At 43.2% G+C, this 27,500-nt stretch overlaps 1 protein-coding gene across 10 annotated transcripts in view; it reads right to left on the reverse strand.

The window, feature by feature from the left end:
- The window catches only part of LOC123509945 (pleckstrin homology domain-containing family G member 5-like), a 491,065-nt gene that overhangs the window by 159,473 nt on the left and 304,092 nt on the right, over window positions 1-27,500 (reverse strand). For 4 of the 10 annotated variants that reach the window (XM_045264602.1, XM_045264603.1, XM_045264599.1 and 1 more), the window contains one exon: window positions 9,090-9,204. In XM_045264602.1, coding sequence (XP_045120537.1) covers window positions 9,090-9,204 — 115 coding nt within the window. Of the gene's footprint in view, window positions 1-9,089; window positions 9,205-12,704; window positions 13,873-14,022; window positions 14,040-27,500 lie in introns of those variants that run through there. The other 6 variants (XM_045264604.1, XM_045264600.1, XM_045264607.1 and 3 more) reach the window with 4 other exon arrangements.

Genomic DNA, 27,500 nt, shown 5'->3' on the forward strand with positions numbered 1-27,500 from the left:
ACACACACACACACACACACACACACACACACACACACACACACACGAATAGTATCCTTCATGCAGAAAAATACGTACATGGTTCAATTTTACGTACACATCACTATCAGTCAGAGTGGTGAGCGTGTTTACTCCAGGCAGTGAAGTTTACAAAATGGTCCTGTTACTTTCATGTACGTGTCAATTCTACTCTTACTTGCTACTCTTGCTACTCTTGCTTCTTACGCACACATGATGGTGAAATAAAGGTGACATTCATACAGACACACGTGAGTACTGTTCATATCCACACTGGTATTTTTTCGTTTTCTGTACTCGTAATATACTTTCTGGTACTGATGGGTTGGTATGGTTTCCTTCCTTCTCTCTCTCCTTTTTGTTTTCATTTTGTATTTTTTTTTTTTTTTGCTCTGGGTGAAATTTTCTGACATGTAAAAGTGAGTGGGATTGCACGAACACACACACACACACACACACACACAAAAAAAAAAAAAAAAAAAAAAGAATACGAAAAAAGTCAACGAAAATAGTACTCCTGCTAGGGCGGGAAATAAAAGAATATTAGGATCGTCAAAATTCAAATCACTGGAATAAAAATTCACCCGCCATACACTGAACAACATTTTCCTTTTCCATTTTTACTTCCTTTTTTTATGGATTTTTTGGAGTCCAACGCTTTTTCCCCCAACATTTTCTCAGTCAGTAAAGCCCTGCCAAGAATGGTTCGCCTCCTGCAACACCAGTGGTTTATTGCGCCGAAGTGTTGCTACTCATATGCTAAGATGGTGTTGTGGGAGGCACAGGACACTAAGGTAACAAAAAAAAAAAAACTGCTGCAGGGAATGATGCAGTCTTATTACCTGTTTGCGGCGCTCCAGGACTAGTGTTACAATGGCGAGTGTTGCAGTGTTGCGTCGGTCATTCCAGTGGTGGTGGCGCGGCGTTACAAGCACCAAGCAGGTCTGGAGTCACAATGATGAGGTGCAATATACAAATCAGGGCCTGGAAGCTCTATGTTGCAGCACCAGTGTTTCCAGGACCCCCGCAGCCACGCCACCGCTGGCCCTTCGGGAGGCTTTCAGTATTTCACCTTTATGTATACCTTGCTTTTTTTCTCTATTTTTTATGATTATTTTTTTATACTCCTTTTTCAATTTGTTTCTTTCTCTCGTTATTATATCGCTCGCTAAAGCCCGTATGATGGTATTGGGTCAGGGTTGGTGTCCCCACTGAACCTGTGAGGGCTGACTGGCTGGGGTCCTCTTGTCGCGGAGGGTGGCGTCTTGTCTTGTCCTGCCTGTAGACAAAGGTCTGGATCACTGCAGTGCTGATGACCCCTTGCTGTTATTGTTTCGGACTTCTTTTCTTCTTGGATTAGTTCAATATATTTTTGTAATTTTTCATTAATACTGTTCTGAATATTCGTACAGATGAAATATCTGAGAGTAAATACTTATCTTTTCTTATGAAGAGTAGCAAAACTGTAATCGTGAAAGTGACAGTGAATATTACAGGAAAACTTAGCAGATCTCTATTACTTGTTAACAGGTCTCTTTATAACATGTAACAATGAATAGCATTACGTTGTGAGCACAACACAAAAATGCCACACAACTGCAAGCTCCAAAAAATAATTATTCAAGTAAATACGGAAATTACTAAATTATTTCTCAGGTAAATACAGTGAGTAGAGAGAGACGCGAGTAGCGAGGTCAATACAAATATAATATAGTTTTATTTTTTCATATGAAAAGAAAACCGGTTACGTATACAAACCTAAATTGGGGAAACTAAAATATAAATGTTGTTCCTCGATGAAAGTAAAACATTCCCCCAAAAAGAGATGGAGACCAATTTAATTTTCTTCCATAAATATTCTGAAGTTGTAGAAAGACGAAAAAAAAAGGTGGAAGCTGACGGTGACTAAGATTGCACCGAAAGATTTTAATATTCTCCGTACGTAAGGTAACCTGAGTCACGTCTGGAGGTACACAAGTTACTACTTACACTACTAGCAACACCAAACATCACACAGACACACGGAACGCCACACATTGCATACACGAACTAGGCACCACAGCAACACACTTCACGTAGCACAGACATGTTCCAAAAACCAGGTACATAACAGCACTCATGTTACGTGTACCACATCAAAGTATAAACGTAACAGCTTAACGGATCACATGAAACCAAGCACAGTAAACACCCTTGGCTTGCACACAAACACAGACAGAGCGAGAGACGAGCCACCAACACGAACCACACACCAGTACAGTCATCACGCGCCAAAAACACACAACTGGCGGAGGAAGGGAGAATGTATGTACGTCACACTACCGGCAGACACCCGACACCCTGTAGGCTACACCTCGACACACCCTTCCTCCTCCCCCATCACCTCCCCGGCAGCAACACCCTCCGGCAGTGCTGCTGGTTGAACTCCCTGTAATACCTCACCAACTAGGAGGAATAAAAACACTCTTATTACTTAATAGTCCAATAAATGTTAAATACAGGACATTTAGCTTTCGTGAGTGTCCAAATGCAAGAGAGAGAGAGAGAGAGAGAGAGAGAGAGAGAGAGAGAGAGAGAGAGAGAGAGATTTATCTTTGCCATGTAGTGAAGGTCTCTCTCTGGTATGGTAACAGTGCAGCGCTCAAACATAACATATAACATACATACAATACAAGGTGTGTTCCGCTCCCCTTCACTGTGACACCCACCCACCCTCTCCCAACACCAGATCCCCATCCATACTCCCTCATCACCGCATCTCCCACCCACACCCCTTCCCCCTCCTCCACCTCCCCAGCAGCCCCAGCCACCATTCCAGATCCTCCCACACACACATATATGTAATGGCCAATATTTTTACAATGAACATTGATATACTATGTAATTTACTACCACCAGCACCACCACCCCGGATGAATGAAGAATGTGCATGTGGGTCGCTCTCTCTCTCTCTCTCTCTCTCTCTCTCTCTCTCTCTCTCTCTCTCTCTCTCTCTCTCTCTCTCTCTCAATTTTGGCTTCTATCTATTCATATTCCTATCCTTTTCTTTTAATATGTTCTTATCTGCATATCTATCAGTTTATTTATCTCGAGGATATTCCTTTGTGTCAAGAAAGTTTTTTTTTCATTATACTTATCCTATTTGTTGTCACTGCAAGGTTCTTTGTTATCCCCCCATCTCTCTCTCTCTCTCTCTCTCTCTCTCTCTCTCTCTCTCGCACGCACGCACGCACGCACGCACACACACACACACACACACACACACACACACACACACACACACACAGTCATGTAAAGTGAAGTGACATGGCCAGGCCTGAGTTTATTCTTGAGGTCAAAGGTTGGAGGTCAAAAACATTTTAAAGTCCCTGTGGATAGAGGTTGGCATGGAATCATATCCACCTCTCCCTCTCTCTCTCTCTCTCTCTCTCTCTCTCTCTCTCTAAAAGCCACGCCCAAAAGTGAAGACGATTCCGTAGATGAAAACATGATCAGCATTGAAAGTGATTACAATATGATGAAGGAAGTGGTGGAGGTGGAGGTGGCGGTGGTGGTGGTCATGATTGATGATTCTTATGATGATGATGATGAGATGATGGAGATGAAGATAGTTATGATTTGAAGAGTGGAGAGAGAGAGAGAGAGAGAGAGAGAGAGAGAGAGAGAGAGAGAGAGAGAGAGAGAGAGAGAGAGAGAGAGAGAGAGAGAGAGAGAGAGAGAGAGAGAGAGAGAGAGAGAGAGAGAGAGAGAGAGAGAGAGAGAGAGAGAGAGAGAGAGAGAGAGAGACGGGAAGGGCGTGGCCAGGTGGGTCAACGCAGGTGTCATTACGAGAGTGGACCAAATAGGAAGCGACTAGATCAGGTTAACTCGTCCTCTCCACCTGCCAGCGTCCATCTTGCCACCCTCCACCTCGATCCCTTTCACGTTTCTCTCCACCTCACCTCCTTGCTCCGTTTTCCTCCATCTCTATCTTCTCTCCCTCCATCTCCTACCCATTTCCGTCCTTCTTCTCATCTCCCTTCCCCTCTATTTTCTCTCTCATCTCTACATTTCCTGTTTATTCTGCCTTTACAGTCTTCCACCTTTCTCTTCCACCACATATTCCATCTCTCTTGATCTGTCTCTCCGGTTCCACATCGTCTCTTCTCCTTCCACCTGATCCTTATTCAATACCTTTCTCTATATCATTGTTCTATCACTTCTCTATACGACTTTATTTTTCTCCATCTCCTTCAGTAAGTCTCATCTCAATACTGCATCGTTCAAGCTTCTCCAAAAATATCCGTCTTACACTCTTGCTTTCTTTACTCCACCAAGCTCCCTCATCTTCATTCTTCTATCCCCTCCACTTCCACGTCCGCTGTGTATTCCTTCATCTCTCATCTCTTTCCTCCACGTCTTCTTTCCCCACGCTTCGCCTCGCCTCACAGTGTCCCAGCCACCTTGCTCCTCCTCTCGTCATGTCCCGAGACTCTCCAACATTTCTTGGCTTATCTTCTCGGTAAAAGTGAAGTGAATACAAGATCTTTAACTGGAAACACTTTAATATCCTCTTCAGCTGAGTTATATTTGGAGCAGGACACGCATGGATGTAAGGAAGTAAGACTACAAATATACACGCACACACGCACACGCACATACACGCATATACACGCACACTTTTTTTAAGAACTGAGCTTTAAGCAAAAATATTGTAAAAGTAGAATATCTGGGAAAAAGAGGATAGTAAAATAGCAACAGGAGAAGGAAAAGAAAGATAGACTCATGAATAAAAGATACACATAAAAATTATTACTAATTAATACTAATATGAAGAGGAGGCTGCGATGAGGAAGGTGAGAGGAATGGGCGAGAGGACAGGCAGGCAGACATAGAGGTAAGAGAGAGAGAGAGAGAGGTACACAGGACACATCAAAGGCCATGGGAGTGAGTTGCTGTTTGTAATAACCGGAATCTACTGCCTCTTCATCCTTTGTCCATCACCCACTCACACCCTTTTGATCCTTTGCGTTGCCTTCCCTCCTCCCTTCTTAACATCTCTCACTCACTGTTGCTTCTAGTTACCTCTTACCATTTCACTCTATTAAGACTCTCCCTCTCCCTCTCTGTCAGAAAGCTAACAGCACCGTCAGATCATCTTAAGCTAGTCCGTCTCTATGTTTGTTTTCCATTTGCTTTCACTGGAGGGCGTTGTGGAGGAGAGGATTGAGAAGGAGGGAAGTGGCAGTATAGAGGAACCGAGGAAGGATAAGTGGGTAAGGAAACGAAGGAAGGAAAAAGAAGGAAATGGAGAAGGAAACAAAAATACAAGAGGGAAAGGAAGAGGCCAGTGAAGAGCAGGAAACGAGAAGAGGAGGTGAAATTACATGAGGAAACGAAGGTCATTAAATAGAAGAAGAGGAATGAAGAGGAGTAAAGAGGAGAGATTGAAAAAGACGGCGACGAGGGAACAAAATTATGAAGCAGAACGATTGAAAAATAAATAAGAAAAGAAATACAGATACAAGAAAGACGAGAAGTGAGAAAGATAAAAATAAATTAATACAAAGAGATAAAAGAGAAGGGGAAAAAAATAATAGAAAACAAGACTGACGAGAGAAAAGGAAAATCTGACCTACGATGAAAGATATGATGCACACTAAAGGAGAAAGCGAAAAGAAAAGCTAAGACAATAGACAGAGAAAACGAAACAAAAAGAAAGAAATGAAAGCGCTGATCTACGGAGTGAAAACAGGAATGGGAGCGAGGTGAAGGGGAAGACGAAGATGAAATCGAGGGTGAAAAAGTTATGGTGAAGAACAATGTGATAGAAAATGGTCGGGGGAGCAGAGATAATGGTGGCTAATGAAGTTTTCGAATGAACCCTCCTTGATTTGTTGACTTTTTGTCCTTAATTCTGGGAAACTGAGAGGTGGAGGAGGATTAGAGGAGGAGGACGAAGAGGAGAAAGAGAATAAAATACAGATTGCAGAAAGAAGAATCAAATAATGTTATTGTAATGAGAGAGAGAGAGAGAGAGAGAGAGAGAGAGAGAGAGAGAGAGAGAGAGAGAGAGAGAGAGAGAGAGAGAGAGAGAGAGAGAGAGGAAACTTCACCTTTTCCATCATCACTTTCTTTTTTCCTCCAGTGTGCCTCCCTGAGGAAAGAGCAGCAGTGATTGGTTCCCTCCTGTCATGTGTCATCCAATCACAGTGAAGAACCACTCCTCAGTCCAATCACACATCAAACACAGGTCTCGCAAATCAATATTAAGATAGAACCTCATACCCTGCTTGACGACATTTTTATTATTTTATTTTTGTGTTCCTAATAACTAGAAAAAAATATAGTGTTTTGTTTCCACACGCTAATGATTTTGGAAGCTTGACTTATTAGTGAAACTCAGAAATGCAATGTTTTAGCTCTATAGTACACTTTGTTTTTTCACTTTTAATATGTTTCCGTAAATAAACTAAAGCAGAGATAGTAGTAGTAGTAGTAGTAGTAGTAGTAGTAGTAGTAGTAGTAGTAGTAGTAGTAGTAGTAGTAGCAGCAGCAGTAGTAGATTTAAAGTGTGTGCACACACACACACACACACACACACACACACACACACACACACACACACCGCGTAGTGTAGTGGTTAGCACGCCCGACTCACACTCGAGAGGGTCCGGGTTTGAGTCCCGGAGGCAGCGAGGCAAATGGGCAAGCCTCTTAATGTGTAGCCCCTGTTCACCTAGCAGTAAATAGGTACGGGATGTAACTCGAAGGGTTGTGGCCTTGCTTTCCCGGTGTGTGGAGTGTGTTGTGGTCTCAGTCCTACCTGAAAATCGGTCTATGAGCTCTGAGCTCGCTCCGTAATGGGTAAGACTGGCTGGATGACCAGCAGACGACCGTGGTGAATTACACACACACACACACACACACACACACACACACACACACACACACACACACACACACACACACACACACACACACACACACACACACACACACACACACACACACACACACACACTTCCCTCCCTGCCACGGTCACTGCCTTTCTTACTGCCTCAGCACAAACACGTTTTCATTTGAGAAGTGTACGATGACAAAGCGACGGAAAAATTCAACCAATCAACGGGTCGCTCTGAGTGCAAACCCATCCAGGTGACCAATCACTGGACACGAACACACATGCCTCGTCTCGTGTTGGCCAATCAACGCAAAGAATGCGCATACGACCGTCCTTTACGCACCAATCGACCAGGCTCAATCATCCGTGCCAATTTTAGGGCTAATTGGGACACAAGGTCTGTTTCTGATGCTCCGAGAAGCCATCCAATCAGAGAGTATAGCTAGTGCCGTGGGGTCCGTCAGCGCAGACAATTACAGGCCACTCACCTCAGTAATTAACGTCATTTAGTGAGTTAATACACGTTTAGAGATGAATATTAATACCATACTGAGATGCAAAGTATATTAGCTAAGTAAGTCAAGAGAATGCCAAAAAAGATTAAGAACACTCACTGTCTCTCTTTTATACCTACAGAAGTTATAGAAGAGTGACAGTGGGTATTGTAGTTATGAACCTTAATCACCCAGAGACCGTTTCCCCCTCTTCCCCAAACCCAACACACACTGCAGTTGGTTTCGTGAAGATTCTACTTCTAGACACTTTCAACGTTGATCTAATATCCTTTTATAATCATTCTCTTCTTTCTTGTCTTCCTATATATTTCAAATAAGAAAGAGGAAAGGCAAAATGGGTCCAATGAGGTACAGGCGAGAGTTGGACAGCTGAGGGATGAGGGCAGAAGGCATAAGTTAGAGAGAGGGAAGGACGCAAGAGAATGGTGATTAGATGGAGTCAATGAGATGAACTGGAAAGAAAAACAGGGGGAGAGGAGACGAGACAACAGAGAAAATGAAGTTAATGAGACGAGAATTGAAGAGATTGAAAGAAAAAAAACAAGAGGCACGGATTTAGGAGAGAAGAGTGGTTAGCTAGGAGGTGAGCTGAGGAAGAGAAAAATAAGGACACAAGAGAGAGAGAAGGAAGGAGGGGAAGAAATAAAGGGAGGGAGGATAAAGGAGTCTCCGCAGTAAATCTCTGGTAAGGAAGAGGGGATGCGAGACGAGAATAACGAGGGAAGGGAAAGGAAAGAAAGGGAAGGGAAAGAGAAAGAAAAAGAAATTGGAAGTGAAGAGGAGGCAGACAGGATGACTTGGAAAGGCAAAGGAGTGAGGAGAGGATGGAGATGGAAGGAAAATGAAAAACAAAAGAGCTAAGACAGAATGATGAGTAAATAGAGCTGGAAAATATGGAGATGGAAAGCAGAATGATAATGGTAATGATAGAAAAAGAAGGAATGGTAAACAGAAAATGCAGGAGATAAGAATGGGATCGTCAACACAAGAAGTCAGATTTCTGCAAACTCAAGAAATTAATGAAGGAACAACACGTGGGAGAAAGATGATGCATAAAAAAAAGTTAAAGAAAAGTTTAAGAAAAAAATGCAGAAACACGACACACAAGACGTCCAGAAGCCACAGAAAAGCTGCAACAAAAGCTACCAACATTTTTCCTTGCATGAAAATGAAAAAAAAAAAAAAAAACCTCAGGGAACAAAAAGCTAATGAAAGAAAGGAAGAGCTAAGATAAGCAAGAAAGTTTCCAAATGTATGAAATGAGAAACAATAATATTGCAAGCCAAGTTAAAAGAACCATTGAAAAGTGAAAAAAAATATAAGAAATAAAAGAAATTTAATATGTATGAAAGCATCAACAAAACCATAATCATACAAAAATGAGTATAGTGTGTGTAGGTGTGTGTGTGTGTGTGTGTGTGTGTGTGTGTGTAAGATCATTAAGTGCTAGTATAATGTTACAAAAGCGAGAACACCTCCTAATATTAGTCATTGATAGAGTTATATCTAAACATCACGAGAGCAGAACAATGGCAACTACAAAACAAACTTTCATTGGTTGGGGAGGGAGGGAGGGAAGGAGGGTGGGAGGCAGGGAGGGTTGGTCTCCACACCACAGAAAACGCGGTGGTCCATGTGTATAAGAAAACAAGTGTGTTTGACGGGTGACTCACCAAGTCCATTCTCCAGCTGTTCAGTGAAGGGACCGTCGCATACGTTCTCCAGCGAGTCACACTGCCGCAGGGAGTTACTGCTGCGCCGCGAGGCCGGGCCGGGGCTGCCACCCTGCTGGAGGGGAAGAAGATGACGTTAGTCAGGCGGCTTATTGTGAAAAGCGTATATATTGCCTAACACATAACTACTACTACTACTACTACTACTACTACTACTACTACTACTCTTATTCTTACTACTACTTTTCTACTACTTCTACTACTAGCACTACTACTTCTATTACTACTATATTATTATTATGAAAACCATAAAAAATACTCAGAGAGAGAGAGAGAGAGAGAGAGAGAGAGAGAGAGAGAGAGAGAGAGAGAGAGAGAGAGAGAGAGAGAGAGAGAGAGAGAGAGAGAGAGACCCATTAGTGTTGTTGGAGAAGAAAAAAATTGTTGTGGGAGGACGGAAGTGAACCATTACAGAGGCAAAGATCACACAGTATTTTCTCTCCTGCACGTGATTAGAAAAGAAAGAAGGAAAAAATTAAAAGCCAGACGTCATAATAGGAGGCACACAATTAGGAATACAAAAAAATCTTCATGGCACAATTATAACTTAAGAAAGGCAGACGAACAAAAATAGGCAGGGAATGAAAATAGCAAAGTTAAGAGACAGATAATTGCAGCGAATGATAAGGAATTGAGAGGAGAAACATGATAAAGATAAAAACAGTTAATAGTAGAAAAGGAGGAGGTAGTGATGTAATATTGAGTTCGGCAATGGATCGTGATATGCAGGAAACGGAGACGTGTATACAGAAAATGAATCAGTGTCAGGTAAAGATGCCTAAAAGCTTCATATTTAAACGACTTTTCTCATATGTATCTTTTGGTAATATTGTACGAGGACAACTATATGTGACAAAAGATATTACCAGATCTTAGTTACCATTCTAAAGTTGAATAATAGTTAACCCCTTCAGTACTGGAACGCATGTTTACCTAGAGATTTTATTGATTAGCAGGGATCTATGGAGGTCAGAAGATCATTAGCCAGAGTCTTCACTATTTTATTCCTCAAATAAGTTTCCGAAGCCGTAGAGTACCACAAAATATTAAGCAGAATAAATATATAAACGTGCCGCAGTAATGAAAGGGATAAATAAGAACACCCAAATATCTTCTAAACTTTTCTTAGACGATTTTTGGCAGAGGAAAGTTTAGCTCATTCTTTAATGGCTAAAAACAAAACAAAACATAATGGAGGTAATGTTTCCCTCGCCAGGACAGTCAAGAAGTACTGCACACTCCCCACGGCCCCGCCCAGACAGTAGTGGCGGCGCTGCCCGTTGCCTCGGCCTGGTTATTATGCCGCACAGCTTCTATTAAGGTCGAAAATTAACATAATCACCGGCCTAACGCCTCCTTGCTGCTTATTTTTGCTGTACCTATGGCCTCCCCACCTCACGGCTTCCTTGAGGCGCGCGCTCACCTCCTAGAAGGATAAACTGGCCGTGCCCGTATTGTGAAACATTCCAGGCATTCATAAGGAGTGTTTTCAAAGACTACAAAGACAGTTAGTTGGGTTCACAATGGTCCTTTCCCGGTTTATGATAGAGATTCTTTGTTAGACCATTACAAGAATCTTGAAGCACTTAGAAACAACAATAACATCCAGTGCAGCACGAGGAATAGGAGTAAGAAGAGAAGGAGAAAGAAAAGGAGGAGAAAGAAGACAGTCAAGACAGAGAGGAAGAAGGAAAAAAGGTCAGGAGGGGAGCGATAAAGGAGTAGAGAGGCGATAACAAGGCAAGAAAATCTCCTCTTATCAGAAACCTTCCAGTGGAGGCTACTCAGTTATTAGCCACCTGGGGGAGAGAGAGAGAGACAGAGAGAGACAGAGAGAGAGAGAGAGAGAGAGAGAGAGAGAGAGAGAGAGAGAGAGAGAGAGAGAGAGAGAGAGAGAGAGAGAAACATTGTGCTAAACAATAAACAGGAGATATTTTTTTGAAAGTGATAATGATGATGAACACATAATGAGAAAAAGAGGAACAACTGAAAAATAGCAGGAGGAGAAGGAGAAGGAGGAGGAGGAGGAGGAGGAGAGGAGGAGGAGGAGGAGGAGGAGAAGGAAAAAGAGTGAAGACCTCAGACTAAAACTTGATTCGTGCAGTGAAATTGAGTGGAAACAACAAAGCGAGCAATAACAGACCAACCGCACTTCGTCGAGAGATAAAAGTAAGTCGTGAGGCTGATAACTTCCTGATAACAGCAACATGACACTTCACCACTAATAATGTTATGTAACACACCTCCACACCTGCGCCTCCTCTCCCCCCTCTCCCCTCTCTCCCTGTCCTCACCCTCCACATTCTTCCCCAATAACATTATCTCCCTTCCCTTCCCTTCCTCCATTATCATTCTTGTCACCTTTTCCTAGTTTTGTCACTTACTACTTCATGGTGTGTTTTTATAAACAGTGCATCCATCGCTTTCTTCTTTTTTTCCTTCTACTTTTTTCGCTTCTCCTCCTTTTTCCCTTTCGTCTTACTTTTCTCTTCTCTCTTCCTCTTTAATTCCTATTCCTTTTTTGTCTTTCCCCTTTTCCTCCTCCTCCTCTTCCTACTCCTCTCCTCCTCCTCCTCCTCCTCCTCCTCCTCCTCCTCCTCCTCCTCCTCCTCCTCCTACTACTATTACTACTACTACTACTACTATTACTACCACCACTACGTTTCCCATCTCACCTTTCTCCACCTCCCTAAAACTGCATGATATGGGACGGCAGACTCATAAAAGATGAGAACTGAACCAAGAACAGTTGGAATCGTGTGTGTGTGTGTGTGTGTGTGTCACTGTATGATATGCTGCAGTCTCTGACGAGACAGCCAGACGTTACCCTACGGAACGAGCTCAGAGCTCATTATTTCCGATCTTCGGATAGGCCTGAAGCCAGGCACACACCACACACCGGGACAACAAGATCACAACCCCTCGATTTACATCCCGTACCTACTCACTGCTAGGTGAACAGGGGCTACACGTGAAAGGAGACACACCCAAATATCTCCACCCGGCCGGGGAATCGAACCCCGGTCCTCTGGCTTGTGAAGCCAGCGCTCTAACCACTGAGCTACCGGGCGTGTGTGTGTGTGTGTGTGTGTAAGGATCACTATTCAGCTTGGTCACCACAACACGGCATATCAAGAGGGGCGTTCACTATGCCTTGCTTTCCTCCTCCTGCGACACTCCCGCTAATGGAAAAGAGAACAGCTGCACAACATTTGAATTGCATATTTAATCTTTATAAAGGGGCGTGTGTGTTTTGTGCTCAGGATTGTTAACTTATTTAAATATTCTCTCTCTCTCTCTCTCTCTCTCTCTCTCTCTCTCTCTCTCTCTCTCTCTCTCTCTCTCTCTCTCTCTCTCTCTCTCTCTCTCTCTCTCTCTCTCTCTCTCTCTCTCTCTTTTTAATAGGCGCCTTGGAACAGCAGTCACAACAGCTTTCTGATCATGCACACAGTGGTAAAGAGGAAGCATAGGCTTGCTAGGGTGGGTTGGGCGTGGTGGACTGGCGTGTGAGGGTAGGTGGGGAAGGGTGCGGGACTGATCAGTGTAACTGTGTACCTTCAAGGGGTCCGCTCCTAATGTGTTCAAGTCCTTCTCTGACGACGCTTTCTTCATCCGAGCCACGCGCCACAGCAGGGGCCTGGCGCGCTGCAGGTACTTGTTGCCCTTGGCCAGGATTTGTTCCAAGCTTCTAGTCTTGAGAAGCACCTTGGGCGGCCGCTGTGCTCTGCTTGGCGACGCGTCAGGTTGAGATAGATCCGCTCCCACCGTAGGGAGCACGTTAGGGAGGGAGTTGAGGCGCTGGATGTGTCTCGGAGAGCCCTTCACCTCCGGCATGGGGAGAGAATTCTCACTGATGGGGGAGGAGACTGTGTCGCCTATAAAGAAGCTGCCGAAAGAGTGGGATCGTCCTCGGAGATAATCCTTTGTCGGACTGTCCAGGATGGACGGGTCACTCAGCACCCTGTGAGGACTACCCAGGCTTGCCTTGTCACCTGTGGGCGACGTGCTGGTGCTGTGGGAACACTGTGACCACCGCCGCACCAGGGCGCTGCCTGGTGTGTAGGGCAACATGAGGTGAAGGTCGTCATGCACGTCTGGAGACAGGCCAGGAGAGGTGTGACAGGACGGCATCCCATCAGTGACCTCCGCATCCTCATCGTGATCAGTCTGAGCGTCACTCTCCTCGTCTTCTTCACGTCTAGAACTGCCCTCACCTTCTCTTTTCTCCGCCGCAGTGCTCTCCTCATCCTCAGCCTCCTCTTGACTCACACACCAGGTCAATGATCGGCTGCGTGACAAACCGTGAAGAAAGGAACTCCTGTCTGTCCTCTCAGCTTGTCCCTCCCTCCGCTGCCTGAGGCTTTCCAGCTCCTCCTCCTGAATCACACTCAGTACCACCTCGCAGGACACTGGCCGCCGCCTTGCCATTCCGCCACTCGCCACACACTAGCACACTGCTGCGTCTGTTTGTCACACACCCGTCACACCTTTAGCCCTCCAATCGATCTCCACGAGGCGACTGTTCATTTTCTGCTGCGCTTCGGAGATATTGCGAGGACCAGAGGAGACACACGACTCATCTCTGCAGAGCTTCGAACCCGAGGGCGTGGCTATTTCTAAATCTCAGCAAGGACAACACCGAAGCCGGTGATGCCACCAACACCACAGGCGTTCTGTCCCTCGCTCTGGCGACCCTCGCCACGGATCAATTTTTCATGAGAGGCTGAAACGGGGCGCCAAAAGCCTTAGGAAACACTTCCCACCTACACCTACACCCACACACACACACACACACACACACACACACACACACACACACACACACACACACACACACACACACACACACACACAAAATCACATCGAACCTAACCGCGATAATAATACCGAGACACAACAAAGAGCAGAGTTCGTCACTGCAGCAAAAAGAGACTAAAGAGAGGAAACACCATCATGATCTGAGGTGCACCTTGAGCGAGATCCTCATTTGATAAGAGAGATAAGAGAGAGATAAAGGAGGGGGCCAGAGTGATAGGGTGAAGAGATGTGGAGGAGGAGGAGGAGCAATGAAGTTTATCTAAAAAGAACAAACATGAGTCATATCAACAACACAAGTAACAAGTCTGCCCTACCTCATTCCTTCACCTTTAACTCGCTTCAAGTTCGCGGCTTCTCCTTCAGCACTTTGCTTCGCCCAGTTTAACCAGACATAGATGTATTAGATAAGTGTCAAAAAAGAGAAATACTATTATCCAGTCGCCAGGGCTCAGCAATAGGAGGTCTTCATCGTGGGCGTCCCGCTGGGGGCTTAACCTGATAAAGGGCACGCATTTTACGTCACGTGCAAGGAACTGACTGTCCCATTTTCCGCTTCTTGAGCACCCGCAAACTCCATTTCTTGACTCCTGGCACGGCGCTCGGCAAAGTTTCTCATTTTCCTCTTCTTGGGAACAACGCCTTACTGTTCCCTTCTCTCCCTACCCCTCCTCCTCATCCTCCTCTTTCCGCTGACCCACTGCCCTTGAAGAATTCACTTCACACACACACACACACACACACACACACACACACACACACACACACTATTATTACGCCCACAGCAGATCCTTAAATTTATGCGCAGGGAGAATATTACTTCCTGCACGGTACATACACTCACTCCTACACTTCAACTTTCACTTACACTGTGCCTCCTACCCACAACCCATACACTGTGACCCATGTACCGCCCCACCACCACCCCTCCCACACACACACAAACACACACACACACACACACACACGCCCGGTAGCTCAGTGGTTAGAGCGCTGGCTTCACAAGCCAGAGGACCGGGGTTCGATTCCCCGGCCGGGTGGAGATATTTGGGTGTGTCTCCTTTCACGTGTAGCCCATGTTCACCTAGCAGTGAGTAGGTACAGGATGTAAATCGAGGAGTTGTGACCTTGTTGTCCCGGTGTGTGGTGTGTGCCTGGTCTCAGGCCTATCCGAAGATCGGAAATAATGAGCTCTGAGCTCGTTCCGTAGGGTAACGTCTGGCTGTCTCGTCAGAGACTGCAGCAGATCAAACAGTGAAACACACACACACACACACACTCTCTCTCTCTCTCTCTCTCTCTCTCTCTCTCTCTCTCTCTCTCTCTCTACTCTTCCAGCATCTCAAGATGAATCCATAAATACCTCCATGACCACAAATCTTACTTTAATGCCACTTTCCTCCTTCCGTCTCTTCCCTTTCCGCCTTCCTGCCTCTCTCCCTCGGTACCAATTTCCCCGCCTCTTCCTTTTACATATTCATGATTTAATCACGAGATGTGTTCGACGGAGACCATTTGTGACCCTCGTGTGTGTGTGTGTGTGTGTGTGTGTGTGTGTGTGTGTGTGTGTGTGTGTGTGTGTGTGTGTGTGTTTTGAGCAGAAAATAACGATAAAAAGATACAATTACTTAAAAAATCCAAGCCATTTAAGCAAAACGTGGACATTGAGGTCAAAATAAAAAGGGAAATGTGTAAAGAAAACGGGAGGCAGGAAAGGAGGTGGTAAAAGATAAAGGTGCGAATAAATTTAAAGGGGAGGAAAAGGAAAAGTGGAAAATTATGACGAAAGAAAAGATAAGAAAGTTTTTAAAAGAAGAAGAAAAAGGGGGAAAAGGGAAGGAATAGTTTTCAAGTCCTCTCTCACTAAAATTTTGCTCCTAATCGCTAAAATCATGGGTTGAGGAGGAGGAGGAGGAGGAGGAGGAGGAGGAGGAGGAGGAGGATAAGCTGAGGAAAGATAATAAAGAGAGGGAATGAGGAGTAGAACGAGAGAATAGGGACAGACCTTGGAAAAATGACAAAGAAGAGAGAGAGAGAGAGAGAGAGAGAGAGAGAGAGAGAGAGAGAGAGAGAGAGAGAGAGAGAGAGAGAGAGAGAGAGAGAGTTGTAGATATCTTGTTTCATTTTCTGCCAACACACTTTTTGATATGGTGGTGGTGGTGGTGGTGGTGGTGGTGGTGGTGGTGGTGGTGGTGGTGGTGGTGGTGGTGGTGGTGGTGGTAATGGCGATTTCTGTAATATTCTCTCTCTGATTCAACTGTAGATCCCTGAGTTGTAAAGTTTCAGATAAAATAGTTCAGGAATTTCTAATAAAAAGAGTTATCTCCATCCCTCATAACAAGACTCCTTATCTTATCATCATCATCATCATCATCATCATCGCAACAGCCATCTTTCCCAAGAATAACTTCATTAACATGATTATTTTTCTCATCAACATCAATTACTGTTTGTCATTCCTTTTCTTGTATTCATATTTTATACCAATAACATCATTATCGTTATTATTATTATTATTATTATTATTATTATTATTATTATTATTATTATCATCATTTTTATGGTTGTCATTATCATCAATTTATCAAGAATGAAAGAATAGAGAGAGAGAGAGAGAGAGAGAGAGAGAGAGAGAGAGAGAGAGAGCTGGCGAATACATGTATTTTCTCTAGGACATAATAGTGTGCGTGTCAGACCTCTCCCTCCCCTTCCGCCCCTCCTACCTCTCTCTCTCTCTCTCTCTCTCTCTCTCTCTCTCTCTCTCTCTCTCTCTCTCTCTCTCTCTCTCTCTCTCTCTCTCTGCGTATGTCAGTCTTTCTACAAAACCTAAATTCGCTCGATGGGTTATATCTATCAGTATTGATCAATACAGCTACTACTACTACTACTACTACTACTACTACTACTACTACGATTATCATTATTGTTTTAGTTATCAACAATTCAAATAATTCAACTCCTCCAAAAAAACCAACATCATTAGAATTAATTTCCGTAGCAGTAGTCGACGTAATAATAATAATATAGTAGTAGTAGTAGTAGTAGTAGTAGTAGTAGTAGTAGTAGTAGTAGTAGTAGTAGTAGTAGTAGTAGTAGTAGATATCGTAACAGAAGCATCAGTAGGCTAGTATCCCCACAAAACTAGCGTAAACCCATACAAATAGGCAGGCTGGCAGCGCTTTCCAACACAGCGAACATGCTTACTAGTTTCATCATACCTGAGTCTTCCATTCCACTCCGCCCCGTCCGCTACCTTTACCCGATCCCCCTCCGGCCTGCCTGTGCTATCTCCCCTCCTCTTCCCTCCCCTTGCTCCACCTAGTCTCCCTCTCTGCTATCTCTCTTCTTCCCTCCCCTCTGCTCGTTCCTACCTAGTCTCCTCCCTCCACCGGTCTCATGCCCCTTGCCCTTCTCCTTTTCCCCTCCACTTTGTTCACTCTTCTCTACTCCTCCTCTTCCTCAGACATGTTGCCCCATCAGAAGATCGTGACCCCTCAGGCAGCCCAGAGAATGTAGTGATGTTGAAAATCTTTAGTCAACGTAACTACTAGCATTACAACCTCTACTACTACCACCACTACTACTACCGTAATAACCATTGTCATTTATTGCTACAACTGTCGTTATTACGTACGGCCATGACCACCACCATTTTGCACTAACATCACTACCACTGTCATTACACATCACCGTCAGATTATGACTACGCAATAACTTTCACTACTAAAACTGGATATTATTTGTATTATTTATCTTAATCACTATCATCACCTTTATTAGAATGTATCACCACCATTGTTCATCTTCACCACCACCATAATCCTCACCACCACTAATAATTTTCATATTCACCATCACAATCATACAAGCATTATCATTTGCAATATACAACACAATCCCTCATGTCTTCATTACCACCACCACCTTCACTATCGATTCCTTTCAAATATAACACTATTGCATAACTTAATTTTTTTGGATTTGCATTCATTTTTATGGCCATTATTTTTTACTTGTTTCTTATTCATAATTATGAATAAATGAATAGACAAGTAAAAAAAATCATATTATCGATTTGTAAACAGAAAAAAACTGAGAATTAAAAAAAAAACACAAACTAACATTATTTCCGCCCGTCACCACATTTCAGTGCATTTTTTCTTTCTTTTTTTTTTTGTCATTTCCATAAACGGCGAGATGGTCTTCGAGTTCCCATATTCAGCCATTTTTCAGGTTTCCAGTAATCTCCATAACGCGGTCTCGCTCCAGGACGCCGAAGGTCGCTGGAATTTCCTCATAAAACTTTCAAAACTTTCACCAATAAACAATATTATCTTGTGGCGAAAACTCTTGCACTTCGTCCTTAAAACCACCGTCACCTCAAGCCGCCTTTAAGACACTTTGCATTATGTAACAGTAGACAATAGAGAGCAATATACCGCCGTGACTTTTACTTCTAACACAGTTATAACTCATCTAATTACCAAAAGGCATGGCACACAGAAAATGAGATAAAGTACGAATATTGTTTATTTCAGTTTAGTTCAGTATTCTTTATTCACACAAAAGAGGGTACGCATTCAATAAAAGTAAAATAAAGTAAAATATAAACGAAATACACTTAAAATATGTACGCGATACATTTTAGAAAGCCTTGGTATTGCTGTGAAATAAGAGGCAAATGTAGTTTCGTAATAGTAGTAGTAGTAGTAGTAGTAGTAGTAGTAGTAGCAGTAGCAGTAGCAGAAGCAGTAGCAATAGTAGTAATATCAATTCGTCACATCATACAATATTCCATGACTTCAAGTACAGCTCACACATGTCAAGTCTTGTGGGTCAGTGCCCTTTAGGATGTATACAAAATGCGCCACTAGATATTGGCTTTTCCATAAAACTGAATCACTTCATATGCTTCTCTCTCTCTTCTTGACACTCTCTCTACCTCCTCTCCTAGCCCCTCTTCCCATCCCAGACCTTCTCTCCTATCGGTGTTCCCTTCATTGAAAAGTGTCACATATATGAAGTTTACCCACCACTTCAAAATGTCACACCCACCACCACCACCACCACTACCACCTCCTCCTTCCCTTCCACTTTCCTTTCCACGTCACCCAAGCTTCGCCTCAATTCTCCTCTCCTTCACTACCATATCTACTTCTTCTCTCATCTTCCACTTCCTTCATCACCATAATCTACCTCCTCTTCTTCCTCGTCCTCCTTTTTCTCCTTCTTCTTCTCCTCCTCCTCCTGTTCCTCCTCTTCCTCCTCCTCCTCCTCTCAGATCAAACGCATAAGATTTATTCGGCTCAAATATATATTTTTTTGAGCGACCAAACAGCCAACGATCCCTGTGTCGTGTTGGTTTTCAATATTTTCCAAGATTTATTTTTCCACAGTATTTTCAGGTCTTATAGAACGTTAAGCTGATTCTCTCTCTCTCTCTCTCTCTCTCTCTCTCTCTCTCTCTCTCTCTCTCTCTCTCATTAGTTTAGTCGTTCATTTCTTAAGTCATTTGTTTCTTTGTTTTCTTTTTTTTCACGTTTTAAGTTCTTTGTCTGATCATTTCTTCTCAACCTGCCCTCTCTCTCTCTCTCTCTCTCTCTCTCTCTCTCTCTCTCTCTCTCTCTCTCTCTCTCACGCTAATTAACAAAACAGACGAGCCTTTTACAACCTCAGAAGACTGATATATTAACTGGATGAGGAGGAGGAGGAGGATAAGGAGGAGATAAGGAAGAGTAAAAATACACTGAAAGAGGTTAGGATAAGGGGAAGAACGAGGACAAGGATAAAGACAGTACGAGGAGGAGGAGGAGGAGGAGGAGGAGGAGGAGGAGGAGGAGGAGGAGCCTACTAACCTCTCTCCATTCCCCATCCCTCGCTACCTTGAGATCAGATATATGACCCATTCTCCCTCCCTTATTGTTGGTTATTGTTGCTCTTATTGCTTCATTTCTTTGCAGGAACAGCGGGGTGCGTCTTTGCTCTCCCAGCCCTCTCCCTCCCTGTGTCTTCCTCCTCCTCCCTCCCACTTTCTCCTCACCAACCGGGCTTTCCCTATAGTCCTCCCGGCGGCGCTAACTTGAAGAAAACGTGAGGTGCGTGAGGGGATGAACCGAGCTTTGCAGCGGGAGACTATATAAAAGAAACGCGGCGGTGGTGATGGTGGTGGTGGTGTCGACGAACATTAACGAGTGAAAAGACGTAATAAAGCGAAAAGACTGGAATGTTAATAAAAAAATTGCAAATTGTTGATGGATATGCACAATGTGGGACTTTTTGCGCACCGCCTCACCGGATTTTTTTTTTTTTTTTTTTTTTTTATTCGTTTCGAGTTGAGTGGTAGAAAAGTTGAGGCGGGAAAAATATCAGGTGGTGGACAAAGGCTGGGTGTGTCTGTGTTTCGGTTTTATGATTATGAATAAAATGTTGAGCTCCTCTGTGCGTGTGTGTGTGTGTGTGTGTGTGTGTGTGTGTGTGTGTGTGTGTGTGTGTGTGAGAGAGAGAGAGAGAGAGAGAGAGAGAGAGAGAGAGAGAAAGAGAGAGAGAGATTCACAGAAAGAACAAGAAAGAGATAGACATACATACAACATATATACAAAAAAACAAATATCGTAAAAAGAACAAAGAGAAGAGAAAGAGAAAAACACAATAACAAAGAAAAGAAGATAAATACGTACAGAGGGACCAACATAAAAACAGACACACAGACAGACAAACGCATAGACACAAAAGAGAAGCGAGGACAGAACGGGTCAAAACAGAAGTGGCTAGAGGTCACTTAGAGAGAGAGAGAGAGAGAGAGAGAGAGAGAGAGAGAGAGAGAGGGAGTCACAGTGGTATGCCTCTCCTCCCCTCTCGCTCTTCTTCTCCCTCGCTGACTTCAAGGTGCACGGTCACACTCGAGGTCAGGAGGGCATGGGGACGGGTCAAAGGTCACATCAAGTATTGAAATCAAGAGATCGATGTTTGCTGCATCCAACACCAACACCACCATCACCATCACCATTACCACCATCATCAACATCTCTTCACCACCATTACCTTTTTTCCCTCCATTCGTTGCCATTATGACCACTACCAACATCACGACTTTCTTGTCATCGCCTCTTCCCTCCTCTTCCTTTCCATCTCTATCCCATAATGCATTTGTTTTGTTTATTGTCACCTAATCTCTCTTCATCATGTTTCTATTATCCCACCATCAGTACCATGATTGTATTCTCTCTCTCTCTCTCTCTCTCTCTCTCTCTCTCTCTCTCTCTCTCTCTCTCTCTCTAAATTTGTCTTTTTTTTCATTTGCTTCTCGTCGTCATCGTTGTTGTCATCTTATCACTAGCATCATCACAATTTTTCACTTCTTATTCCAACTTATTCTTTTTTTTTTACCTCCTTCTCCATATCCTTCTCCTCCTCCTCCTCCTCCTCCTCCTCCTCGCCTCACGAATGTTTCACAGATTGAGACTGATTCTTCTATCCCGTGCGCTGGATGACTCTTATCTCCGTCTTCCTGTACCCTCATTTTCCTTTTTTTTCATCTCCTTTCCCTTCTCTTTACTCTTTTCACATATCCTCTCTTCCCGCAAGTTATTATTTTGTTTTCGCCTTATAGTCCTTCCCTTTATTTTCCTTCTCTCCGTTTTCTTTGCTCTCCTTCCCGTTTTCAGTGTCTGTGAAGTTGTCTTGGCCTCCTCTCCTTCTGTGCTGTCTCTTTCTTGTTTGTACTTTAGTCTAGATCATTAAATTCAGTCAATAATGCAGATGTTTTTAATGCTTTGTTGTTCTTTGCTGTATTTCTTTCCCATCTTCCTCTCACAGACTCTACTCGTCCATATATTTTCATCTCTCACGATTTCTAACAAAGCCAGCTCAGTTTTGCGTTAATTAGTAAGTGAAATGCATGTAAAAGATGTCATAAAATTCTTCAAACACTTTAGATATTCTTTACGCAAGAGGGGAAGCTGGCCAAGGACAACAAAAGATACGAAAAAGGCTCACTTAGAATGGCAGTGCCTTAAGAGGTGAATGATAAAATTGTTCGTATCTTTGTCTTATGTGAAATGGAAGCCTGAAAATAAAACGTATCAATGAAATGAGATTCCAGTTGCTCTTTGCTCTGTCAATATTATCGCCGTCCTTCACACCCACCTCCTCTTTCTCCTCCTCCTCCTGCTGCTGCTGCTGCTGCTGCTGCTGTTGCTGGTGTTCTTCTTCGTCTTCGTCTTCGTCTTGTAAATAAGATTCTCTATGCTGTATATTCTTTTTCGTCAATGTCTTCGTTGTCTTCACATCTTTCTTTTCTTTCTTTCTTTCGCTTTTTTATTTTATCTTTTCTTTCTCTTTTCTTTCCTTCTACTTTTCATTTTCTAATTCTTATTTCTACTACTCTTCTCTTAATTTTTGCCACTTCTCTTCACGTCTAAATCCAAAGACAGCATTCAAACCATTTCCTCCTCCTCCTCCTCCTCTTCTTCCTTCTTCTCCTCCTCTTTCTCCTCTTGTACTGGCTAATAACAGTAATGAACCTGACTTCCACGACCACAGTTCTCATCATAACAATTACACTAGCCATTACAATACGCTAACTTGATGCATAATAACCCTTCGTACTAGATCCCCCTATACCAAGATCAAAACTAAGAACTAGAAGAGGATTATGACCCAAAATAATATCGAAACCCTAGACCAAGATTAACACCTGTAAAAATGACCATGAGCCAAACAGTACTTGGGATAAAGACTAAACACGGAATCAAGGTGTCGAAATTAACAATGTGGTATATGTTATTACTTGTTTTCTTGTTCTGTCTTTCTCTACAGGACCTTGAGTAACCTGCAGCATCAACAGGAAGATTAAGGCAGACCACGAAGACGCCGCTCATGGTTCTTTGGTTACAGTCTGCCAGGCAGTGTTTGGAAGCGTTGTCCATGTTTATGTGGCATTTTTTGTAGCCTCTAGTGTAGCCAATCCTATCCCTCGTAAACGTAATCCTATTCCGCTTTTCCTTTACAGGTTTCGGTAGTATAGGCAGTGGTCTGTAATATTTGGTGGGCTTTTCATTAACTTTCGTACCGTTGTGTGCTGTTAGAATAAAACTTTTTTTTTTTCAGAGGTTGTGTTAGAATATTATAATTTCAGAACATTTCAGTGACAGGTAAGTAGAAATTTGCATGATGATACCATACACTTTGTTGCATCACGTGACGACTCCCTGTATCACTGACCAGTTTCTGACATGCTTCACTGCACTTCTAAAACTTTCCTTAACGTCTATCACGCTTATTCTCGGTCCATTCTGCTTGTCTTGCCCTACTTGCCTGCTTCTTATTTACTTTTCTTCTTTGAGTTTCTGAAATCAATATTATTATCAACATCATACACACACTCAAAAATTGTGTGTGTGTGTGTGTGTGTGTGTGTGTGTGTGTGTGTGTGTGTTGTGAGTCGGGTAGGCAATGCTCTACGTCATATTGAAACATTCCCTAAGCCTGAACGACCATCAGTGGAAAGTTTCGAGACGGTCTCAGGGCTTAGTCATGCTCTGTTGCTGCTGCTGCTGCCACCCACCCCACACACACACCAGTTTTTTTGTTCGATCACCATCTTTGTCTACAAGCAAGTATTCAGCCTGCAGTCTCTCTCTCTCTCTCTCTCTCTCTCTCTCTCTCTCTCTCTCTCTCTCTCTCTCTCTCTCTCTCTCTTTCTCTTTCTTATGCATGAAAAGAACTTTAAAAGGAAAAACTCATTACAACGAAGGGCAGCAGCAGCAATACAAGGACAAACTAATGTAAACAAACAAGATCGATAAGGAAGACGAATTGCACAACACTACTGGAACCAATATGTGTTGTCACGAATGCCGCAGCTGACCCACTTGTCTTCCCTCTTGTGATTTACAGTCAAGGAAAGAGGAGGTCAATAGATATAATCACCAAACATGTATTTACTTCTCTACCAATGAAATAATCAGTGGGAGAGCTAATCGGTGAATTCATTTGCCTATTTTGCTTTTTATTTCCTGTCTGTCTGTATATCTATATGTCTATTACGCGATGTCTATTTGCTCATCTGCCTGACATCCACAACAAACAATGAATTAATTTATACTTTTATGTCTATTTTACCTCTTCTGTCTATCTAAATGTCGATTAGTCTACCTACATGTTCATAAATATCCTGCCTTTTGTTAAACCCTTTATAATTGCATCAGTCAGAAAAAAATACATATATCAGATTGTCAATATCTACGTGTCCATCTATCATTTTCTATACAACAGGGAGTCTGACCTCGGACAACAGAAAGAAAAAAAAAAAAATAGGTGGCTGTAAATGCGTCACTAAAGAGGAGAGACCGAAAACATCAAGTAATCAATAACCTGTCTACCTGTTCATCGCCCTGTCAGTCATTCACTCTGTACGTCAACTCGTCTACCTCGTGTCTACCTGCTTATCCATCTCGCTGTTTACCCATTCACCTACGTTTCTTTACCTTCATATCTGTCACTATCGATTTATTTACAAAGAGATGCACGTTCCCCATTAAGTCACCTTTTCCTCCTACCTTTACCACCATCCCGTCTCATATTCCCTCCCTTTATCACCCTCCCTTACTCTTCCTTTTCTCCTTCCTTTCTTTAATACCTTGCTTGTCTTTCTCCTTCTTTGCGTCCCTCCTTCGACCCTCTCCCTCTAGTGAAGGAGATAGTATCGTGCATGTATATTAAGCAGTGACGTCAAGGAGGGAGGGGAAGGTGGCTTGGTGAATAACGGGGTGAATAGCCGTGGCAAAGGGGAAGAAAAGGGGAACAAATGGGTATTATTCTTTGGCGTGCTTGTGAGGGGTGAAAGTCAGTGCTAGGAGGAAGGAGAAGAAGGAAAGAAGAAAGGTAGGAAGGAAGGAAGGAAGGAAAGAAAGGTTTGGTGAAGAAAAAAGAGTGAATTGAGATGAAGTGAGACAGGTAACTGGTGCAAGTGGTGATGATTGTTGTTGTTTTCGTTCTTTCTCCATCTCTCTTTCTTCTCTCTCACTCTCTCTCTGCTTTCTTCTTCCTCTTCTGGCTTTTTCCTCTTCTTGCAATTACTATCATTTTCTTCACACATCTTTATTTATCACTTTTCTCTTATTTTCTTTTTTTTGTCATATTGTTGTTGTCCTCATTTCTTTTTTTCATCATTTCTTTCTTTCCTTCCCTTTCTTCGAGACCTCCTCCTCCTCCTCCTCCTCCTCCTCCTCCTCCTCCTCCTCCTCCTCCTCCTCCTCCTCCTCCTCCTCCTCCTCCTGCTTTCATCACTTCACTATTCACAAGGAAAGCAAAACCTCGCCTATTCCCACAGTTTCATTGTCTTTTGTTACTTTCCTCATTGTTTTCTTTATTCTGAGACTTCTCATTCACCTTGGAGCTTCTCACCTGCTCTCTCTCTCTCTCTCTCTCTCTCTCTCTCTCTCTCTCTCTCTCTCTGCAACAAGACAAAACCGATCAAAGAATTAAAACAAACACTTTCAAAGAGAAACACCGTGCTAATTACAACTCCACAAAAAAATAAGGTAAATTTCGCTCTGAAGGGTCTGCTGATGCTCGCCTCTCAAGGATCGAGCAAAGAAACGTGTAGAAAAGAAAGGCGCAGTGTTTCATTGTTCACTAATGATAGAATGGAGACGTGAAGTGATGGGAGGTTGTATGTTTTAAAGGTGTTGACAGAATCTTCACGCGTTTCCTTTCTATAGTCTTTTTACACTGGAAATAAAGAACAGCTGAGATTGCACGCTAGCAGTCCTGTCTAATGCGATTCTGGCGTGTGTGTGTGTGTGTGTGTGTGTGTGTGTGTGTGTGTGTTCATCGTCATACCAGGAACATATATTTATTTTCAGCCCTTTCATCTTTTTTCCTTCGTCCTTCACCTTCCATCCTTCCTACCTTTCCTTTCCTTTCTTCCCTTACCCAGCTATAACTCCTTCCCTCCCCCGTCCTTTCCTTCCCTTCCTTACCCCGCTAGACCTTCAGCATTGAGATTTTGATGTGCAAAAATTCCCCGGATCAATATTAATGGGTGGGGAAGGAGAGCCATAGGAAGGGGAGGAAGTTGAGGGTCAGGGGTGTGAATTCAGGTCAACGGTAATTACGCGAGGCCTCTTTGTGACGTCAGCGGCCTCAATTTGACCTTCCGTGACCTCACCGCCGCCACGACCCACCCAAAGGACCATCAGTGTAATTTGTTGCAGGAATAAGAAATAAATGTGTTGAATGATGGTGGTGGTGGTGGTGGTGGTGGTGGTGGTGGTGGTGGTGGTTGTAGTAGTAGTAGTAGTAGTAGTTATTATTGTTGTTGTTGTAGTAAGAGAAAAAAGAAGAAGGAGAAGGAGAAGGAGAAGAAAAGAAAGAAAAAGGACAGAGAGAGAGAGAGAGAGAGAGAGAGAGAGAGAGAGAGAGAGAGAGAGAGAGAGAGAGAGAGAGAGAGAGATTTGGTCCTCTCACAAGACACCTGGAGCACGCTGTTACGGAAGCTAATTGAGTTCCCCCCTTCACCTGGCGACCCTCGTAGCTAACACCCAGTCCTCCCCTGTTAATTCTCGTTCCTCTCTAGCGTGGGAAGAAAGAGGGAGAGGGAAAAGTGAGAGGGGAAAGTGAGAGAAGAAAAGTGAGAAGAGGCTAGAAGAAACGAGTTGAGAAGAGGAAAAGTGCAAGAGAAATGAGAGGGAGGATGAGATTGAAGGTGAGAGAAAAAAAGAGAACGTTTAGATTAGAAAGACAAGAAGTGAGAGAAAAAAAGAAGAAAAATAATGGTGATGAGATGACAGTGGGAGAAACGAATGAAAAAAAAAGTGAAAAAGAGAAATACTGGATGGACAACGGATAAAGAAAAATAAACAAGAAGATAATGAAGATGAAAGATAGCAGTCAAGGAAAGGAAGGACAATAAAGTAGACAAAAATAGAACGGGATCTAATTGTTTGTATAGGATCGTCTGATAATTAACTGGGAAGAATGAGGAGGCGAAGAGATGAGAAAGGAGAAGTAAATGGGGGAGCGAGAATACACACAGGAGAGTTAATTAAGAACTGTTTGTAATTAAGGGAAGAGTGAAAATATAAAGTAATAGAGTGAGGTTGGAGGAGGAGGAAGGACAACGACGACTAGGAAGATGAGGAGGTACACAATAAAGTGCAAAGGAGCCAAGGAGAAGGACGAGGAGGAGGAGGAGGAGGAGGAGGAGGAGGAGGAGGAGGAGAAGGAAGAGATACTTGGTCATTGATTGCTTGACAGTTTAAAGTAGAGTTACGCTTACATATCTCCGTTTGGTGGTAGTAGTATTAGTAGTAGTAGTAATAGCAGTAGTAGAAGTAGCAGTAGCAGCAGTAGTAGTAGTAGTAGCGAAGAGTGACAGACAAGAAAACCGAAAGGTAGGAAAAAATAAGAAGCGTAACAAGGAGATCAACCATAACGACAAAGACAAGATGAGATGCACACAGGCAAGCGAACACGCGAAGGATGTGCGAGGCGAACAAATTTCTCTTCACGCCAACACTTCATCACGGCGCA

The sequence above is a fragment of the Portunus trituberculatus genome, chromosome 27 (assembly GCF_017591435.1).
Source record: "Portunus trituberculatus isolate SZX2019 chromosome 27, ASM1759143v1, whole genome shotgun sequence".
Lineage (NCBI taxonomy): Eukaryota > Metazoa > Arthropoda > Malacostraca > Decapoda > Portunidae > Portunus > Portunus trituberculatus.